This window comes from Meleagris gallopavo, chromosome 1 (assembly GCF_905368555.1).
Source record: "Meleagris gallopavo chromosome 1, MGAL_WU_HG_1.1, whole genome shotgun sequence".
Lineage (NCBI taxonomy): Eukaryota > Metazoa > Chordata > Aves > Galliformes > Phasianidae > Meleagris > Meleagris gallopavo.
The window spans coordinates 131,409,284-131,431,603 of record NC_139404.1 but is presented as its reverse complement, the minus strand read 5'-3'; the positions used below and the strand labels follow the sequence as shown (position 1 = coordinate 131,431,603).

The window sequence follows — 22,320 nt, the reverse complement described above, 5'->3', positions numbered from 1 at the left end:
TAAGGAATCTGAGCCCTTGCTCACGACAAACATGTTCAGAAACGGAATGGAAGGGATTAGCCCAGATACTCCCTACAATGTTGCATCAACATTGTGTTTGCATAGTTACTCCCAGTCTCAGAACAAACAGTAAGGAAATAGTGAATCAGACCATGGAGATTTCCAGAAACCTGAGCAGACAGACTGACTGAGAAGCTTGTGCAACGAACAAAAGTACTGTCACTTCTCCCCAGCCAAACTCATTCTGCAGCAATTTATTCCAAGCTACATGGTTGCATGAAGCACCTGTAAATGTTCCAGCAGTAGGATGTTTATCATTCTGTTAGAAGCATGAAGTTGAGAAAATATTCTATCTAAATACACAGTACGTTCAAGAAGGACTTTAGCTTCAAGACAATTCCAAGCTTAACTGAGACCTTTGTTTTCCTTAACATGCTGAGCCATGCCTTCATCTCTAAATACAGTGTAGTTCCAACTCTGTTATCTGGATTTGGGCTGCCTACTAGATGTAAGAAGGATTTCATTTGGGAAGGTATTGATGAAAGAAGCAGGTCTAGAAGAAACTACACTAAATATTAAAATGCTTGCATTACTCTAAGCATTTTGAGGCAAATCACAATTCCTTCAGAAGGGATATAAAGATATATGAAAATATTGAAAACAAAACCATACCTCTTTTTTATGACATGAAATTAATTACAAATCACTGGCTTCAATTCCTTGTTTTGATGGACTATTTCCAGGGGGCTGTATTCTATGCTGCACAAGTTTTTATTTACATATTTGTTCTCCAGTGGATCAAATGAACAGACTCTAAAGCTCCCATCCTGCCACCAACCTGGCTAAATTCAGAAAGAATAAAGGCATTTGTAATCTTTTGCTTTTCAGATATGAAGCATTTCCTCTTAAACTAAAGAGAAAACAGAAAACAAATATAAAGAACCCCCTTTATCTCTATGCTGAGATATATTTATCTTTGAAGGTAACACACGTAATGAGAGAGGAAAAGATGCCAGGAGACAGGTGTGACCAAGCTTTCATTAGCTATACCTTTATCTAACCGGGTGGAGACAAAAGAAACAAAATCTTTCCATTTAGCTGTGTCATTACGGGGTGAGGCGTGCTCGTTTTGGTGCACTGAAACTCTGACAGTGGGTACAGTCATGCTCTCCCACTAGCTTCAATTACTCCCTCTCTTTGCCAGCTTCTCAATATCCTCACTTTCCTTAGCTTTCCTCTTCTCTGGAAAGTGGTTGTGTCCCTAAAGGCATGTCCCTCTATATCCTTCCAGCATACCAGCGTCTTTATGGTACCACAATTTATCATTAGCATCTTTCCTCTCACCACTTTGGCCATCTGACAGTCTGTGCAGCTTGTCTCAGCAGACAGAATTCAGCTCTCAGATGTCCGCTCACTGCTCCTACTGACCCCACAAGAATTTGCACACGCAGTACCCAATGAATAAAGGAATTCAACTGTACAGCCCATCATGTAACACATACAAAACTCTGGCTGTGGCAGAAAATATGCCCGTGAATAGTTTCAGAATGAGGAGTTTAGCTTTTAGGCCTTTTCAAAGAGTAAATAAGATATTTAGGTGCGCTGTGAATAAAACTATAATTTACTGCAACTTGCAGGATAAACCATTGCGTTATCTACCAGGGATTAGAAGCCATTCTGCAAAAGCTTTAGGAACTTACATGAACTATCTGCAGAAAAGTCAAAAAAGAAGCGCAGAGGTGTGTAATTCACCCTTTGCCGGTGGCGAAGTTCCATCCCTGCCATTGTGAAGCTTGTTGCTTAGCACCCCACATGAGCTGAGTGTCAAATCCAATAGCTTGCAGACATCAAATATTTTGCAAACATCAAATGAAATACTTCATAAACAAGCTATGGTTTGAATATTGTTCCAAAGTATTTGGGCAATACTTAGAAATACATCTATTCAAAGACAACTGGGAATTTTCAACATTTTACCAACTCAAACAGGCCGACTTCATAAGAATTATTGTTTTTATCTGTTTCTACTAAGAGAGTATAAAAATGCTAACACTTAATATGTTTAAGCAAAGCAATGCTGTGTCTGGAAGCAGCACAAAGGAAATAAGAGCTTGCTATGCTATCAGGGGATTGAAATTGGCAAACATATTCCACTAGCCTGATTTTCCAATAGAGTCACAGAGTACAAACAAGAAAGGCACTTACTACATTGAGACATCTACTCCTGTGGATGGAGGGTGGTTCCTTACAGGGCATTTTGGGTTGTAAGACCTTGTGGGTGGGACATCAACTACTTCCCTGGGTGATTACATGGTAACACAACTCTCTCTGCTTGGGCACAAAGGAGGCTTTGAAGTCCATAGAACCATGGCATCACAGAATTGCTTGGGTTGGAAGGAACTTAAAACCATTCAGCCCCACACTAGATCAAGTTGCCTGGGGCCCCCATCCAAACTGGCTTTGAACACCTCTGGGGATGGGGCATCCACAGCTTCTCTAGACAACCTGTATCAGTGCCTCACTGCTCTCATAGTGAAAAAAAAATGTCTTCCTTATATCAAATTTAACTCTTCCGTTCCTCAGTTTAACACCCCTTGTCTGACCACTGTACTTCATGATAGAGTCCCTCCCCACTGTAGACCCCTCTAGATTCTAGCAGGCCACTGTAAGGTCTCCCCAGAGCCTTCTCTTCTCCAAGCTAAACAATCCCAACTCTCTCAGCCTGACCCCATACGAGGGGTGCTCAAGCCCTCTGATTATCTTCGTGATCTCCTCTGGACACACTCCAGCAGCTCCGGTCCTTTTTGTACTGGGGGACCCAGAGCTGAACTCAGTACTGCAGGTGTGGTCTCTTGAGAGTGGAGTGAGAAAGGGGAAACATCACCTCCCTCAGACTTCTGTTCAAATGCTGCTTTTGGTGCAGCCCAGGACATGAGCTACCAGAGCAGATCTACCTGTGAAATGAACATCTGACTTGTTGGTAAGTGTCAGTGGTTCAAGACTGCTTTCTGAGCTGCTTGTAGCGTGCAGTCAGGCTGAGTCAGCACCTACAAGGATTTCTAATCTTTACTCCCTGCAAATCCCACTAGCACAACCAGTGTGTTGTAAATGCAATGTTTCTTGGATTGCAATGTCACTGGAGGGTCACAGCCACAGAAAATAATGATCATAGGGCTCACTCATAATGGCTTACTCTTCTCTGCTTGGAAGAGCAAAGATGAGACCAATACCAAACTAACATTTTCCAGCTCTCATGGGGATCAGTCAAACTCACTGGTTGTGTTTGTATCTGAGCTGCCCATTTCAGATGAAAGTCCCAGGGTGAATTTAGTAGTAGTTCTTCATGAGATGTTGCCTGAGTCTGATATAGGCTGGCCTATTTCAGATGACAGGTCCAAAGACTTGATTGTAATTCTGCAGCATGGCTATCAATTGCCCCTCTTTGCAAATCCTCCTCCAGCAGCCAATATTCCAATAGGAATCTCTACCAATAATGGAATATGGACAGCTGCACTCAAAAACTGGCATTTAGGAATTACTTTCAGTAATTTGGAATATGGGCCAAGTTTTCTATGCACAAATATCAGATGCAGTGATGTGATGAATGACAGTGATTCATGAGGAAATTTTGGCCATAGGATTTAGCCAGAAAAGTCTATGATTCTATGATATATGTTCTTTCACAGAGTCATTGAGGTTGGAAAAGACCACCATGATCATCTTGTTCAACTTGCAACCCATCCCCACCATGCCCACTGACCAGGCCCCTCAGTACCGCATCTACACATTTCTTGAACACCTCCAGGGTCGGTGATTGCACCACCTACCTGGGCAGCCCTCATCACTCTTTCTCAGTATAATTTTTTCCAAACATCCAACCTAATATACTCCTAGCTAAGCTAAATTTCACTCTGGTGTGGAAAAAACTCGTTAGGAACAGACATGAGCTGAAACAAAGTAGACCTGGCCACAAGAAAAGATAAGGCCTATTTCTTGAAGGAGTGCCATCTCCTGTGGGGAAACAGGAAACAATCCAACCCAGGTTTAGTGGTCAGAGGTAGCATACAGGAGATGCTACACAGAGAAGACCTCTGGAAAAATATAAACACTGACCCGCATACCAGTGGGAAACCACTGGAATAAGACAGAAAAATCCCCTACATTTCCAGCCTCACAGAAGAATTCACTAATTCTGCTGCCCCAAAAATGCCCCAGCATGGCCCAAAGCTCCTTCCTCTGCCATGCTGCTCAGCCACCAGCGCAAGGGAAGCTGCAGCACAGCAGGATAAGACCTGTTTGCAAGCATTGCCCAAGGTAAGTCTGTTTTGCTTCCTTATTCGTGGCACCTTGACAAGGTCAGGATGAAGCATTTGGCAATGAATGACTAACCCAAGGCCGCTGTGTGAGTCAGCAGCCGCGGTCCGACAGGATTCAGGAATGCTGATTGCCAGGTCTTGCCGTCACCACCAGATAATGCTTTCCCCACAGCTGCCCCAGCAAAGCTCTCGTGGGCACACACGGTGTGGAAATACCTCCCGTAATGAGGATTTCCCACTACAGTTCTTGGCAAAGTTGAACTGCTGCAGATTTATGAGCCTCTCAGATCTCCTCTAATTCCTCTTTTGAAACCCCATTACCTCCATCTGTGCTTCCTTTTGCATCAATCAAGCCATTTTTACTCGATGGGCTGGGTTTTTTTTTGTTTGTTTTGTTTTTCACAAGCTCCGATAGAATTTCACCAAGTAAATTTAGTAGACTCCTTCATTACTGACATCTTGTGTGCAAACATACGCAGACATTTAAGGAAAAACCACAAATCAGCACAATCGTGTTTTTTTTCCAAAGAAAGCAGAGAAGTTCTGAGTTTTATGCAAAGCGAAGCAGTTTAACCGAAAAAAAAAAAGTGTTAACCAACAAAATGGCAGTACTACATGATTTCAGAAACATATTTTTCTGAGCAATTCTTCCAACCCCAGTACTGATTATTATTTTGTAGCTTCCACTTCAATTTCCTTCAAAGAGTGAGGATCAGGTTAAGCCTGATGCTGAAGAGAGACCAGAGAAATGGACCTGGATTATGCCAGCTCTTGGATCTGTTGGCAGAGCATTGGTGGCCAAACCACCCAAGCAGACACCATCCTAAGAAATGAACAGAGCTGATGGCCAGGGCCAGAATTCTTCCATATTGCCTCGATGCCAAAGCTGCTCCCTTGAGAAACACTGCTCACTGATAGGGCTGCTCTCTCTGATACAGTGGCACCAGCTTCCCTCCTAACCTGAGTGGGGCTTGCCCCACACCTCCTTTCCTCTCTGCACCAAACTTAAGTGCAACTCAAACTGTTTTTTGGTTTTGAAATCATTTGTTAAATTAGTTCCTATTTTTAGGACTTCATATGCTTTGTCTAGTCATCCAACTAGCTGTGTATTTATTTATGAGAGATGCTGACATCTAGAATAAAAGAAAAATTTTGATGTCATCGCTTTTGAATTAATTTTGCCTGGAGACTTATTTCTGAAGTGTTTTTGTTGTTGGGTTGTAAAATACTCTTGGTTATTTCAGGTTATATGAACTTTTAAACCTCCTCAATAAAGAAGATAATTCTTTCCTTTTCCCAACTTACGGCAAAGCAGTTTGATTATGAAAGCTCCATTCCAGAACCTTTTAGCCAGAGTTGATCATGAATTATACAAATGCATTTCTTTCAAATTAAAACCAGAAATAATAGAGATTTTGTCACATTTTTAGTAGTAAATAATAGTTATTAAAAAAATACATGTCATTTCCTGGTCAGAGAAGAGACCATCCAGCATCCTGTGGGGCTGCTACAAGTTACCATCCCTACAGGAAGAGACAAGTTGAGGCTGAGGTTGAAATCCCAGCCGATAAAGCTGTCTGTGGAGATAGCTATGTGACACTACCACCTTATAGCCCTTTGGTCACACTCTCGTGTTTTAACTGGTGATCATTTGGTTCCTGCAGAAAGCATAGTGTAACTAATACATTTTTAATATGATGAGGTGTGATTTGCTATCCGTTACATTTCTCATCTGTGTGGGAGGGTAGTACCAATTTGCTTTATGGGTGCAGTGACAAATCTAGCTCTTAAACTGCCCAGTATGATATTTGAATGCTTATTGTGACTACTAGTCACAATGGGCCTGCTGAAATTTGCTTTTGACTATGCTAGAGGGTATTGTTTGGATCCTACTGATTTGCCATCTTCACGTGGCCATTTTGAGCCACCTTTTGTCTGCCTCCACTCCTTTGGAGTATTGCAGTTTTCACAGCTCTATCCAGAGAATCATAGAATGGCCTGGGTTGAAAAGGACCACAATGATCATCCAGTTTCAACCCCCCTGCTATGTGCAGGGTCGCCAACCAGCAGACCAGGCTGCCCAGAGCCACATCCAGCCTGACCTTGAATGCCTCCAGGGATGGGGCATCCACAGCCTCCTTGGGCAACCTTTTCTCCAGTGCGTCACCACCCTCTATGTGAAAAAATTCCTTCTAATACCTAATCTAAACCTCCTGTCTCAGTTTAAAACCATTTCCCCTTGTTGTATCATTATCCACCCTCGTAAACAGCCGTTCCCCCTCCTGCTTACACACTCCCTTCAAATACTGGAAGGCCACAATGAGGTTTCCCCAGAGCTTTCTCTTCTCCAAGCAAGTGGAGAATAGTACCAACTTGGGCTTGCACATCAACAGTGATTTATGTAAAATAGTTCTACCTTTCTACAACAATATAATTGGCAACAGCTTATTCCTGGGACTTTCAGAAGAGCTGGTGGAGATGGTTACAAGCTACTTCTGCAACAGAAAGACGTTGTGCTGGTGTGTGATGGGAAGTACTCTCAGGGGCTTCCCACTGTCTTTGTTTGAAACTACAAGCCCACAGTCAGTGAATCACGTCAGCCCTCAGAAGAGCTCCTGACAGGCATTGAGTTCTGTCTTTCTACCACACCCTGCTGCTGCCAGTTGTCAAATACTTCCTCCCTTCTCTCACAGAAGGTGATCTGTTCCTCGTTATACATGTTTTTGTCAACTCTTGTCTAGACTAGAGCAATGCTGTGTTTATGAGCAAGAAACCGTAGATTCTTAGGAAATTCCAGTGCCTAAAGAAGGCTGCTGCACTCACCATCACCACAGGCTATGACAAGAACCTCCTTATTTGGCTTTTTAAATTGGTGAGTCCAGCCTATATCCCTGATCTTCAAAGTACTCACTGGCCTGAGTCCCAAATTCTCCTTGGGTTCCTGTATAAAGGTGGTGATGGCCAGATTTCTCCTCACTTGAGTGAGAATAGCCCATGGCAATAAACCTTATTTAATGGGGAACGATCTCCCCTAGAATCTAAGAACAGCATAAATCTGCACCTTCTGTGTGAGACCTATGTTTTATTAAGCCTCACTTTGTCTACTGCACACAAACAGCAGCTTGTAGAGTTAGGATAAAAATTCAACCAAAGCAACGTAGTGTGCTGCACCTTTCCTCCTGGGGAAGGGACAGAAAGCAAGTTGCTCATGAAACTATAGCTGTGCAGCACATGGCAGGAGGGCCTCTAGCTACCAATCAGCTATCTCAATAAAGCACATAGGAGAGCACAGCAGGTGCCCCTGCAACCTGTGTTTTGTTGTTTATAAGCATTCATGGGTACCACTTTATCTTAGTGTGCTTGATAGGCGAAGGCTTGAAGGTCAAACTGTTATTTCAGTAAGTCAGTTAGGTTCTCTCACCTCTCATCTGATGAGCATAGATGCACGGCAGCCCTGTATGTATGGAAAACTCAAAATTGGGTGCTACTGGGTACTGGCTTCTTAGTAAAGGTTCCCTGAAGCTTGGATATTGCTCAAGACACTGTTCTTAGGACAGAGATTCCTCCGTACTAGTAACTTTTATAAGTCAATGTGGTATGAATATATCTGGATAACAAAGACACAGAACCAAAAATAAACTTTTGCATTTCAAAAACAGCACAATCAAGCGTTACTCCGTTCAATGACGCTTTGAACTACGACCATAATGTAGAAAGATATATTTCATAAAATAAAAGACAAATAGTGATATAAAAGGCATAAAGGGACATGAGCAGAAATGTCTTTTCAAGGGGGTCTCTCTTCACCAAGTTTTATGATCTTAGCTACACAACCTGGACATCACAACAAAATACAGTATTTCATGACTGAGATGGGGTAGCTGTTGTTCAGGTCTCTCTGGCACACACATTAAGAAGGAACCCTTCTCAGAAAAAAAAAAAAAAAAAAGAAGAAGAAGCGTTGTCCCATCACCAAAGCTGTTTAGAGAAACTTGGATTTTATTGACAAAAAAAGGGCAGGAAATATTACCTCACATCAGGCTCAGATATCTGGCCTCGTACCTTCATCACTGGATGGTGACAAACTCCTCCAGCACTGCAGGGTTTTCCAGACTTCTTCACCGCTCCAGCACAGCTTAGGAAAACAGCATAAGGCTAATGAAACCAGTTCATGACTGAATGCTACAGCATTAACAGACTGAAGGTCCAAATCTAGCTTAGTCTATAGCTCTATCATACTTGGATATCAAAGCAGATACCTGAAGAATACATGAGAGTGCATTCATTCATTAGCAAGGGTTACTGTAGTATGTTTTATCCTGATTCTTTTTTCCCCTCAGCTCATTTCTCTCTGCAATGAGGAGGCCTCCAAGAAGATTATGTGGACATAGAAAGATCAGATCACACACAAAACAGCTATCATCAGGCACTCAAAAGTGCTCAGTTTCCATGAAGGCACCTATACCTATAAGCATTCAAAATTTGCTGAGACTCCATGCAGAAAAACAGCTAAAAGCAGACCCTGAGAGCTGCTGAGCCCTATGTACTCACAAAAGGACACCTATAAGGGCCTAACTGAGAAAATCAGTGGGTCCCTGCTGCTTCAGGCTATCAGAAGTTAGTGCAAACAGCTGAAAGCCACCCTGACTTTGCAGCATGACTAGGAGCACCACTGATGAGGCAAGCATTGAAACTGGTCACAGAACAGCTGTTTTGTCCTTTCTGCAGCAGAACCTTGGTTTTTGGGGAATGAACAAATAGATTGCTCTTCTCTGAGCTACTAAGCCTGTGGTTAGACCACATGGAGCTGAAAATATAAATTGTCACTACCCTGCAAAACACTTTTCACTGTCATACGCAAAATTAACAGCAGTATTTATGAAGATTGAACAGACAAAGTCTGAAGTTGTGTGTGCTGACTACCTCTGTCCTTTAACATAACCTCCTATATCCTTACATTTCAGGTGTATCTGCTAGAGCTGAGAGCGTGCACTGGTGTTAGAATGCAGGAAAACCCTTCCACTTTAAGGGTTTCAGCAAGCATTCCTGTTTTCAGCCAAACCCGGATATTGCACCTAGTAGACAACAACACTTCCCTATTTATCCAGATATTTTTAATTTATTAGAAGCAGTCAACCACAATGCTAGATGTTTTATAATTACAGTACACAAAAGAACAGGATGAACTGGCAGAACATGAGCAGCTGCCTACCGACTGAAACACGGGGTGAAATGCTGCATTTAATGCTATTAAATGCTATAGATTAAAAAAAAAAAGAAAAGTACTAATAATGAAAAATTGCTTTAGGTTTATCCATGCATAGCTTCTTTTCCATCCTTTTATCAAGGGCTGAGGTTTTTTAGAATGCACTAATAGCTAACAAATTGGAATTTGGAAGACCAAGGAAGCTTTGTCACACACATGCACAGATGATCTTCCTTTCTTTTAAACAAGCAGACAGCAAACACTAAGCCCTCTGTCATTAGTGTGTTCATCCATCCCTTATTTGAAGCTCTTCTTAGTTCCCTTGATTTCTTCCTGCATGTAATAATCTACTCTTCAATATGAGCCATTTCTTCTTACATTCATTTGTTGCATAGGTAAAAAACAAATCAATCAAATACTGAGCAATACTGAAGTGACTTGTATAAATCTTATTTTAAAAGTAGAATTTGTCCAAAAGAAAGTTAGAAATTCAATAATAACTGAACAGAAGACTAAATGAGAGAAAGCTTCTCTTTCTTGTAGTTTGGAGATAGCACTAAGTTACTTAGTTAAAATTAAGTCCATAGATATGGCTTCATTTTTACCTGCTAAAATATGACTTTGCTCAGGCCAGTGTTGACACATTTTTAACTTGGCATAGGAGTGATGTACAAGGGAGAACATTACAAAGCTTTGCAGTGGCTGCTGGTGTGTTTTATCACAGTGTTGGCAAAGCAGCCCACTGGGCATGGAAGTTTCTCAGCAGAATGCTTGCTGGAGATCCATGGGAATTTCCACCAGGCTTCAACAATCTGCAGGAAAGGAGGTTTCACCCTGTTCTGTTTTTGTTGTGCTATTCTGTTTGTGTGCTAGGAATGGACAGTGAAGGAGAGAAGCAATAGGAAGCCCCATGGTGGAATGGAAAAGAGTAAGAAAAACTCATTGAGAAGGGAGTGGATGGATGAGCGTTTCAGATATGGGAGATTCTTCCAGAAGAAGTGAAGTGGAGAACCCCCTTCACTACGGCTTCCGATTACAATTAATATGAAAGAATCCACCAGCTTGAGCCAAATGTCAGGGAAGAACATACTGTGGATATTCACTCCACTGGAGAATCTGATGCTCATCTGCAAGGGTCATAGTGGTCCCTTCATCCTTCAGGTACTGGGGTACATCACTCCTGTATGTTCTTCGCCTGCTGCCCCCCAAACATAGCAAGGAAGAAGACAAGGGTTACTGGTACATCCCTCCTGATCTCCTTCTGCTGTGGAATCAAATTACTGTTGGGTGTCCTCCCCATTTAACATGGGTAAATATTAGCTGCATGGAAAACAACATCAGAGGCTTAGCTATGCAGTGAATGTTGCATGGACAAGTAATGCTGCAGTGAGGTCAACCCTACATTTTATTCATGTATTTTCGCTTGGCCAGGTTACATTTCTACAGAGACTGTGGACACAATTGGGGTGATAACCTCCCATTCAGATGCAACCTCTGAAAAGAAAATCTTCTGCACTTTCTAGAGTTTGTTAGGAAGTGACTGTGTGTAAATTGACAAGATATTTGTCAGACTAAATGCAGTTTATGGAGAACTTTTTTAGCTGCTTGCATCCTTAAAAACACTGCTGCACATAAATGGAGTGGATAATAAAGCAATTCCAGGATGATCTATAAAAACAAAGCATTTGAAATCAGTTTTTTTTTTTAGCTAAGAAATATTTAATTAGATAAAGACATCTGCTGCTGAAGCACAAAAAGTTTACCATAAGATTATCTGAAGTCACTCACAGATTATGAGGGTTGTTCTGAAAATAATGCCTCCTATTTTATTATGTTGGTCCACAATATCAGAGGCAGATGTTGGTGGTATGGGAGTAGAGAGTGAACCTTCTTACCAGTATTCCATTACATGACGTTGCCATGTGACAGATGGCAACAGAGGGACAGTGACACAACAGCATCTGGCATAGAAGTGCATGTGAAATGTTATTGAGCACTTAGTATCTGCTGTAGTTTCCATGGAAATAAAGAGGAAGCATTACTTTTGGAGCAACCTATGAAAATGATGTTGTTTACCAAGACTCACTCATAGCTAGAACTATCTATCTTCCCAAACAGAAGCTTTGTACATTTCCAACAATATATTTCATCTCTTTCAATTAAGAAAACAATTAAAGACTTGATTAAAAATATTTTTCTCTGTGGCCCCTGAGGCTTTAAATGATTGAAAATACTCCTGATACTAATTTACTGTTGCACAGTTGAAAGGGGAATTATCCATTATCTACTTGATATTTTCTAGGCAGCAGTGAGAAAATATTACAAATATTTGACAATTTAAAACATATATTATGTTGAACATTTGAATTTTGAAAATATAACAGTAGAGTTTTAATTTGGATGTTATGCTACCCAATAATAGAAAAATCTAGGATCTGATAATTGTTTATGAATATCTGAAGGGAACTGGGGGACAAATGGATGAAACCAGGCTCTTCTCAGTGGTGTGTAGTGATAGGACAGGGAGTAATGGCCTAAAACTTGAACATGTGAAAGAACTTCTTTACAATAAAGGTGCACTGGAATAGGTTGACCAGAGAAGTTGTGGAGTCTCCTATAGAGATATGCAAGACCCATCTGGACACCTACCTGTGTGATCTGCTGTGGAGTAACTGCTTTGGCAGGGGTTTGGACTTGATTTCCTGAGATCCTTCCATCCCCTGCAATTCTGTGATTCTGTAATGGATGAGAGCTTTCAGGTAATTGCCCAATTTACTTTGTAAGTTGTATAGCTGAGGGGCTTACAGTGTATTTTCCTCATCTGTTATACACATTTCAAAATTACAAGATTATTTTATCATATTTGAATACACTAACATCGTGAAGTATGCGTCCTCAGGATCCTGGTGTCTGTACCCTAAAAGTGAAGAAATATTAAAATGTTGACTAGGCTTGCTTTTATATGCAGCAGGTTTGGAAAAATAAGTTTCTTTGGTACAGCAGATTGGGATCCCCCGCTCACATTTTTGAAGTCATTAAAGCTGGCAACATGCGGTTGGCGAAGAGGCATGACTTGTCTTGCACCTGAATCCTAAATATTGTCATAGTTTTCAAAAAAAAACTTTCAGAAGTTTCAAAATGGAGGAAGTTTTAAAATCACAGGGTGGGGGCGGCTGAGGCTGGCAGGACCCTCTGGGTTCATCTGGCCCACTCTCTCTCCAGCAGCAGCACCCAGAGCAAGGGTGCCCAGGGCCATGGCCAGGGAGCTGCTGGAGATCCCCCAAGAAGGAGACTCCATAATTCGGGTCTGAGTGATTTTGTACAGATTGAAGCTTGTGAAAGTCCTTTATTTGTTGAAAGGTAAATTACACGTGACCTCAGAGAAAGTGTAGTTCTATAAAGACTCGCTTTGGCAAAACAGAAGAAAAAATATATCTGCGGTACGTGTTTGTTCTTTAATACTTATCCCCCCTTTTTATTTCAGCAAACAAAAGTCAGTTATTTTCTCAAAAGAAAAAGCTGACTTTTGAGGAAACAATAGGCATAATGGTGGGTGTAAAAACCATAAATTAAAAATCCAAGTATGTATTGAAGATATTAAAGCAGATGAAAAAACACTGTGAATTGTCTATCTAAGGGCAAAAGAGTGTATTTGAGAGAATAGCATGTGAGGTAGCCTCTGTGAAATGCCTCTTAAAATAATTGTGGATCTCTTGTTTTCCCCACAGCCTGATAGGAAGGAGATGACCTGCCTACTGCTGGCTGCAGCAGCACTTCCTGAGCAGAAGGACTGCTCGATGGGGCTGCCCACCTCCGTGTTTCAGGTTATAACATGCCGCAGTGATGCTATTCACAAACCATCCCCATACTACAAGATGCACATCCACACTGTGCTCTCCAGGTGGACTGCTGCTTAGTAACCAGGCAACCATCTCCTTCATCTCTAACTCATACATGCTGATCTCACCAGAGGATTTTCTTTGGCAAATTTTACCTTGAGTCATTTGAAGAGCTGCATTATGTCTGAATGATTCTCGTTATAAAATTGTGAATGGATTATTTCAGTGAATAATCATAGGTCTGCAAAACATCTGATTTGTTACTTTTGTAACCCACTTAGAAAACGGGGATGCCTCTTCTGCAATAAGTCCAGTAACATTAATTTGTAGCACATACGCTTTTTGATCTACTCTGGTGTATTTTTTAAATTAACAAGGAGGGTGTTGATGTTAGTTTTTCATAGTCTGTAATGTTGCCAAGCTGTGCTTTGTCACCAGGATCATAACGTTTGATTTGAATAACTAATCTAAACAAAGTCAGTAGAAAAATATGAACTACCTTTCAGTGACCGAGTGTTTGAATTAAGTGTTTGCTTCTCATGAGTAACTCATAAAGGAATTCCCAAAGACACATATGGGAGTAAAGCTCAAGAGATCATGTATTCACAGAAAATAAATATGAAAGGTTTATGGCCACAGCTATATAAAAATTCCCCTTTGAATGCAAATGAATATTCAGGGTATGTACTCACTCAGCCCTAGTTCTTGCTCATGCAAAGCTCCAACAGTGCTAACCAAAGGGCCATCACATGTTACACATAGCACTCAGCTGAAGTAAAATGTTTGCAGTGATTCATAGAATCACAGAATGGTTTGGGTTGGAAAGAACCTTTAAGATAATCTAGCTCCAATCCTCCTGCTTTAGGCAGGGGCACCTCCCTCTAGACTAGGTTGCTCAAAGCCCCATCCAGCCTGGCCTTGAATGCTTCCAGGGAGGGGGCATCCACAGTCTTGCTGGGCAACCTGTTCCAGTGTCTCACCACCCTCACAGTAAAGAATATCTTCCTGATTATATAGTATAAATCTACCCTCTTCCAGTTTCTCCTCATCCTATTGGTACACGCCATTATAAAAAGTCCCTCCCCAGCTTTCCTGTAGTCCCTTTTTCAGGCACTGGTAGGCCACTATAAAAGTCTCCTTAGAGGCTTGTCTTCTCCAGGCTGAGAAGAGATTGAAAGAGAATCAAATTTAGATTGAAATACTTTACGTAATCCACTCAGGGAATACTTAGGGATAAGGAATGTACTTCTGTCAGTCACAGTTCAAGATTGAACTCAGCTCTGGTGAGGCCGCACCTCGAGTGCTGTGTTCAGTTTTGGGTCCCTCACTACAAGAAAGACATTGAGGCTCTGGAGCATGTTCAGAGAAGGGCAATGGAGCTGTGAGGGGTCTGGAGCACAAATCTTATGGGAAGCACCTGAGGGAAATGGGATCATTCATTCTGGAGAAGAGGAGGCTCAGGGCAGACCTTGTAACTCTCTACAACGACCTGAAAGGAGGTTGTGGTGAGGTGGGGGATTGGCCTCTTCTCCCATGTAACAGTGATAGGACTAGACGTAATGGCCTCAAGTTGCACCAGTAGAGATTCAGGTTGGATGTTAGGAAAAATTTTTCTCCAAAGGAGTGGTGTTACCTCCCTGGAGGTGTTCAAGAGAAGTTTAGATGTTGTGCAAAACATGATTTTGTGTGGAAATATTAACAGTAGGTGGACAGTTGGACTGGATGATATTGAAGGTCTTTTCCAACCTTGATGATTCTATGATTCTATGAAGACCAGGATCACAAATCAGGACTATAAATGAAAGATGTTGGCTGGCCAGAGTGGCCCACCAAGTCTGCTCACATTGCAATGCTCTTCAGAACTCCTTCACATCAGTGCAGAACAGTAGAAGAAAATAAGGAATACAAGCACACAAAATGGTCAAAGGGAATTTTGTACCAAATATTTCACAAAGCTTGATCTTTTAATTTATTCCAGTGGAGCCTAATAGTATAAATTTATTTAAAAGACATTTTTTCTCATGCTAATCTGTGTCAGTCTAATGCAATTTTCTTTACTGCGAGAGAGAAATATGCTTTCATTCGAACAAAGCAATTGTTCCCAACCTGTATTCAGCTTGGTGTTTGCTGCTTTTTTAGGATCAAAACTGTGAATGTACGTAGGCTCCTGATAACTGTATTTGTTCTAGCCGCATCAGGTGGTCTACAGAAAAGGATACTCATTCTCTTTATAATGTCTTGGAATCATATCCCTATGCTGCTCTAGTAACAGCAGTGCTACTGCTCACGAAGTAAAGAAGTGCTCTGCTGAACAAAAGCCAAAGACAGACAAGTCGAGAATACTCAAGGCAATCAAGAAGAGACCATGCAGCAATCACAGAGTCCTGAAACCATTTAGGTTGTGAGAGATGTCTGGAGATGTTAAGTCCACTCCTACTCTAAACAGGCTCCTGGTAGATCTGAACATCTCAGATCCTGAGGCTTTCAGGTTTGATTATTCTACGATGGTTAAGTCATAATGCTTATTAGGCCTGTTATGGTATTTTCCCTCCCTAGAATTTATTGTGGGATTTAGATACAAGTATTACATGAAAATGTCATAAATCATGCTAAGTCCAGTGGTATTTTGTAGTCTTGACGATGAAACAGGATTTGCAAAAGAACTGTCAGAATAAAAGCTTTACCAATCTGGAGAACAGTTATACAACTGCATACAGTTCTAGTTTTAGTCATATCATTTCTGACTCTAAACATGTGAAATACTTCTTTGATGTACCAGTTTTCTCTGAGAAATTCAAATGGTTGGAAGATGGAGCTACATCAATCACGTAATGCTTGCTTTATATTCAGAGAACAATTGGGGCAGGATTTTTATTTGTTATAATAGAAGTCATTCTCAGAGGAGATTAGCTGCTAACTCCATCATCATTTAATTACATCAAACTTATTACACTGAAGCTTTCAGCACACACTTCCAAGAAAATTATTTCACGATCTAGCTACTGAAATAGAATATTTTCATCTGTCATTTTTAATTTAATTTTTCCCAGTGTTGTACAAAATAAATGCAAAACAAACAAAAACACACAAGCAAAAAAACCATGATGCTCATTCAGAGTGATTCATTTTTAACCTGAACACAGGAATAATGGATACTCCAGATTTCCCATATGTAATACTCCCATATTACACAAGCTGTACATATATTTCTAAACAAGAAATGTACCTTGTGGGCAAGAAATAGTGTTTGCTATAAGGTTCAGATGCTTCAGATCATAGGTCCCCAGTGGTATGAAAGTGTTCTTGCTCTGGTTTCTAGACGTTGAGCATCCTTGCTATGATTTTTCATCTGGCTTCTAACTCAAGGAGAGACTCATGTTTGGAAGCACATCTTTTCACAGTGAAATTGTGTATTCAGTTTGGCGCAAGAAAGAGATATTTTCTCTCTTTTCAAACCTTCTGTAAATGGACTTCACATTGATCATAGTTCAAAGCTACCCTTGATTCCATTTGATTCCATTCTCTCCTCTGAAACTGACTGATTCTCTGCACAAACATTTCTGATGCACAAACACAGCCAAAAATCACTGGCATGTGTTCTATAAATCAGACACAGAACAAATGGCAGAGCTGCTGGTCTATCCAGCCTCTGAAATAGGTGGAACTTTACCAAACAACTCACCATAGCTTTTCCTGTAAGGAAAAAAAAAAACATTTTGTTTCTGTTCAAATTATTTTAACATGCAAAACCAGCACAATTATTTCACAGCTTATAGCAGATCCTGCAAAACACATTGTTAACAGAAAGTTAAATCTACAGTACATGCAAGATTTAGAAAACACGAAACAGAAGCCACGAAAAGCATGAACAAGGGAAGCACAGTATTGCTTTGACTTGGAGAAGCAAACTCATCTTCTATCAGGCAGGAAGGAACCAGCTGCTTTCTCCAGCAAGCATTACTTCAGTCACTTGTGGACAGACGGGCAGCTAGCTCTTATTCACATCTCCATCTCCATGAGTCACTCTGTGATGGTTTGGCTGCCCTGAGTGCATCTGAGAAGAGAGAAATAGAAAGAGCAGATGTCATCAGCACACGATGGAAAGAACAGCACATAGTTCCCTAGCCACCCTTTCATAGGCATTGGGAACATGAAGGACAATTGGCAAAGACCAGAGTCTCTTTGGAAGAGAGGAACGGAGTTGCCTGAGTAGATCCTGCTACCTCTCATGGCAAGACCAAGGACGACCAGAAGTCCCTGATATCAAGGAGCATGGAGACACCTGGAAACATGGCCATAGTAAGGGCCTTCTTCATCCTGGCCAGGAGGAAATTGGTAGCCAACACTGCAGGGTTGCCCTGGGCAACAGGTTTGGTTAAAGTCATTCCAACAGATTTAAGAGCTTCAGCCACCGTGTGGAAGAGATTCCCACCTATCTCCCCACCCCTCTCCCCTGCCCCCCCGCTCCAGGCACCTTAAATGCAGCTGAGCTGAGATGGCGCAAGGTCTGGAGTAACTCTCAGTGCTTGTCACCCACCTCAAGTCAGCAAGCTCTAAGCCTTTCTAATGGCTTCATGTCTTTTAAGAGATCTTAATCATATAATGGTTGCATCATTGAATCAGTTTGGTCTAGTCCCGACAAATCCTCATTTACATACTATTTTGTGTTCCCAGCTCTGTCATTAATGTTTAATGCCTTAATTCAGCCATCAATCCCCACTCAGCAAAACCATTCAGCTAAGTACATGTTTAAAGTTAAGCACATTCTTAAATGCTTTGCCAAAATGAAGCGGTCTTACACACATGCTGACTTGCTTTGCTGAACTGGATTTCCACTACAGAGCTCACTTGCTGCAGGCAGCTTCAAGAGAAGCCTTCCTCTACTCATTTGCATTCATTTGTAAGTGGGTGGCTTGTGAAGGACACAATCTTCTGGGAAGTCAAAGCATTGTACTCAAGGAGATGGTGACTGCAATCCTATTTTGATTATGCTGTTGCTCCACGTCATGGCACAACCAAACAGAGCATTTTATATTTTCTAAATTCTGTCAGGCTGGTTTATTTTAAAATGTAGCAAGTGCTCTGATGAGCTCTGTACATGATAAACTGGTCAGATCGAGATAATACCAGGTTATTGGTGTAATTCAGACCTCAAAGGAAGGAAAAATCAGTAAATCTTCAAACATATGCCATTTTGTCCCTAGAATATCACAGGGAGCGATGGAGTGAGTGAGGGAGGCAGGAAGGGAGAGAGGCAGGAAGGGAGAGAGGAAGGGAGGAAGGGAGGAAGGGAGGAGGGAAGGAAGGGAGGAAGGGAGGAAGGGAGGAAGGGAGGAAGGGAGGAAGGGAGGAAGGGAGGAAGGGAGGAAGGGAGGAAGGGAGGAAGGAAGGAAGGAAGGAAGGAAGGAAGGAAGGAAGGAAGGAAGGAAGGAAGGAAGGAAGGAAGGAAGGAAGGAAGGAAGGAAGGAAGGAAGGAAGGGGTAGGGAAAGGAGAAGAAAAAAAAGTACTGATGGATTTCTTAAAGCACAATGCTTACCTTTTTCCACCAGACTCTCACTCTAAATTCTTTCAGGTATTCTTATCAATAATTCAGTAATACAGGTCTTTGATTGGGTGGGTGATGCAGAGGAATTTCTCTTTTGTTTATAGTTTTCAAATTCCTTTACCAATGTCTTTCTACAGAGGAAGGAATGGTACAAATATCTTATAAGCCTTTGCAACTCTTGGAGAACAATTAATTCTAGCAATGTATTCCCGTTGTTGGTAATGGTGGAAGTAGTAGTGAATCCACTGTCTTTCATGACCATATTTTATACGTACTTTAGGTTAAGTGCTTAAAAAATCTTATGTGGTGCTTGTTTCAAGTATTTTAAGTCCTTGAGAGATGCTAGAACTTCTGCATTCCTTCACAAGGCAGCCATTTCCAACAACAGCTCTTACATGTGCCATATATCCCTACACCAAATAATAACTCAAAGAGCACCGCATCTCCTCTTGAATACGGGCAGACAAGAGAAGAGTGTAATCTGAAGGTGTGGTTTTGTTTTAATGGCACTCATTACAACATTTTGGAGACCTCTGCTTTACTTCCATGTTTGATTTCAACTCACCCTAGTTATGGGTGAAAGTCAGAGGAAAGGCACTCCTTTAGCGTGCCCTGTAACCAATTCAACCACACTAATCTTAGGTCAAAATTTTATTCAGTCATAGTGTATGTTCATTAAATTCTCTTTCATTTTATGCAAGGAGGACATTCATGACAGCAATAAACAGCCTTGCAACATTCAGCTTATGCAAGAATAAAGGCTTGCCACAGTTTAACCTAGTGTACATCCACCCAATCCTATCTGACTGCATTAAACTGAGGAAGCAGATTTCAGGTTTTCAGCCAAATTCTACTAATAGCTTGGTATTCAAAATCTGATATATATTTTTTTTCTCTGCTGAAAAGTATTAGAATTAATTGAAAGGTTAAAGAGATATTTTCTGAGAAACTGAAAATACTTCAATCAAATAATAGTGGAGTGTAGAGACCTGAACAGGACACACTCGTTTATCTCATTACTGTGACCTGGAAATTGGGAAACTCTGTGACCTACTTCTTTACACATCTTAAGCCCTGGGCTGCTCTTTGTGCAGCATTACTTCCTCTCATCAAAACTTAGTTTCGAGCAGCAGGTGCTGCTCAGGGACCTTCTGATCCATGTGGCTGCCCTCGCTTTCAGTTTGTCACCGTAGAAATGGGCTGTTTATCATTTTTTCTCTTTGAGATAAACTGTAAATGTTTTTGCTGCCCTGGAACCTATGGAGCTTCATAAATGCTGCGGGATTTGGGACAGGTCCAGAAAGTCATCCATTGGCTGTGGATCTTGAGAACTGTAACTAAGACTGAGGCACGTACAAAAATGTGAGCAAGTAGTTGGTGGCAGCAGATGAGACTTCATCTTCCTCGGACCCATAACCTGGGAGGTCACTGCTATTGCTGTGCCTGAATAAGCAAAGACTGTGCATTGGTATCCTGGTACCAGTAGCACAAAGAGGAGGTCAGCAAAGTGGAGATACAGCACTGGACAACAATTTAGAACTGAGTGAAGCTTCCACAGTAGTCAACCGATTACATTTATTGATGATACTCTGCTGGTTACAGTCTGCATATTTTGCGCAGACACCATTTTCAAGGCTTTGCTTAGGGGCTCTGTGAATGAGCAGCACCTTCCTATGGGGTTTTCAACACAGCATGAGGCTTTACAGATTAAAACCAACATGCATTATACATGACATCTGTGTGCACTGCTCCTTAAATGCAAGCTACACAGACAGACCAGAAAACCAGCAGAAATTTCCAGTAGAAATTTGTGTTTTCTGGTCCCCTGTCTCCTTTCACTTTTAGTATTTCTGTCTATCAGCATGTTGGCTTAGGTCTCCTTGTCACAACAAAGAAAGTGAGGCTATGTCATAGCCGAGCTTCAGCAGCTAATTAGCACTGGGAAGCCATGGGAGTTTCTGAAAAGCAGAGCTCTGATGTAACACAACTCCATCCACTAGGAAGCTTTCAGTTGCTCCAGCCATACATAATTTATTTTTGTCAGTCACATGGTAGTCAAGCTCATTTTGCATAATGGATACATGCAATGGAAAAGTGCTTAGAGGGTTTCGGTGGAGGAGACAGCTTTTTCTTCTATCTATATCAAAGAGAAATTAAATAATTACGGGAGTTCATGGCATCCTAGTGTAAAACTCTAAAAAAAAAAAAGTGTTTCAAATGTGTGTAAATCTATTAAAACAGCACTTATGTAGTTCAAATATGCTGCTGTGTAATTGTTCATTTATACCTCTCTCCAACATCTCCCTTCCTCCTGATTTACATGCAATTCACTTCTTACCTGTAATTCCTATTAAAAACCCTGTGCAGTGATACACAGGACAGGTACTGAACAGCTTCTGATGCCTGGGGGCAAATCCAAGGTGCAGGATCATGGTCATTTGTCTTAGTTTCAGTTGGGATGGAACTGTATCTGAATTGATGGAACTGTATCTGAACTGATGGAACGAAGTGTCTGGTATGATGCTATGTTTTGGTTCTGGGAGAAAAACAGTGTTGATAACACACCGATGATTGTAATTGTTTCAAAAGTTGTGTTGTACAGAGCTGTTTGTAGGGAAGGGCCCAAGGAGCTGGGAGGAAATAGAATAAGGACAGCTGACGTAAACTGAACAAAAGGATATTCCATACCATATGGGGTCATGAAGAGGGAGTTTTGAAGGGGGTAGGAGTTCATCTTGCTCTCTTCTGCTCAGGGGGCCTTAAAGGCCATCTAGTCCAACTCCCCTGCAATGAACAGGGACACCATCAGCTATACCAGGTTGCTCAGAGCCCCGTTCAGTCCAACCCTGGATGTCTCCAGGGATGCGGCATCCACCACCTCTCTGGGCAACCTATGCCAGTGCCTCACCGCCCTTATCTTCAAAAACTTCTACCTTATATCCAGCCTAAATCTCCCCTCTTTCGGTTAAATTAGATAGATAAAACAGTGAGCAGTACAGTGCGTCAGGTCGATGGAGCCTGCAGCTCGAGGGGAGGGGCTCGCACCGCCCGGCTCCCGGCACGGCCCTGCCCGGTACCCGGTACCCGGTGCCCGATGCCCGGTGCCCGGTGCCCGGTGCCCTGTGCTCGTGCTGCCGCCGCCCCGCGCTCGTGTAGCGGCTTCGAAAGGCAGCGCGGCTCGCGAGCACCCGCTAGCCGGTAAGGAACGGCTCGACGCGGAGCGGCTCGGTTCGGCACGGCCGGCCCGGGATGGCGGAGGGCAGCCCCACCTCCCTCCTGCATCTCTCCATCACCCGCTGGTGAGTGCTGCTCCTTCCCGCAGCTCAGCCCGTGGTTTTGGGGCGGCGGGGGCCGGTCAGGACCGCGGTGGGACGCGGCTGAAGCCGGGGTGAGGGGCAGCCCACTTTCCCTCC

At 42.0% G+C, this 22,320-nt stretch overlaps 1 protein-coding gene across 1 annotated transcript in view; it reads left to right on the top strand.

Moving 5' to 3' along the window:
* The first annotated feature begins 22,156 nt into the window (after positions 1 to 22,156).
* Positions 22,157 to 22,320, top strand: part of RFX8 (regulatory factor X8) — a 28,175-nt gene continuing 28,011 nt past the window's right edge. Inside the window, exon 1 of the mRNA XM_085216871.1 lies at positions 22,157 to 22,206. Within this exon, the coding sequence (XP_085072997.1) occupies positions 22,157 to 22,206 (50 nt within the window). The remainder of the gene's footprint in view (positions 22,207 to 22,320) is intronic.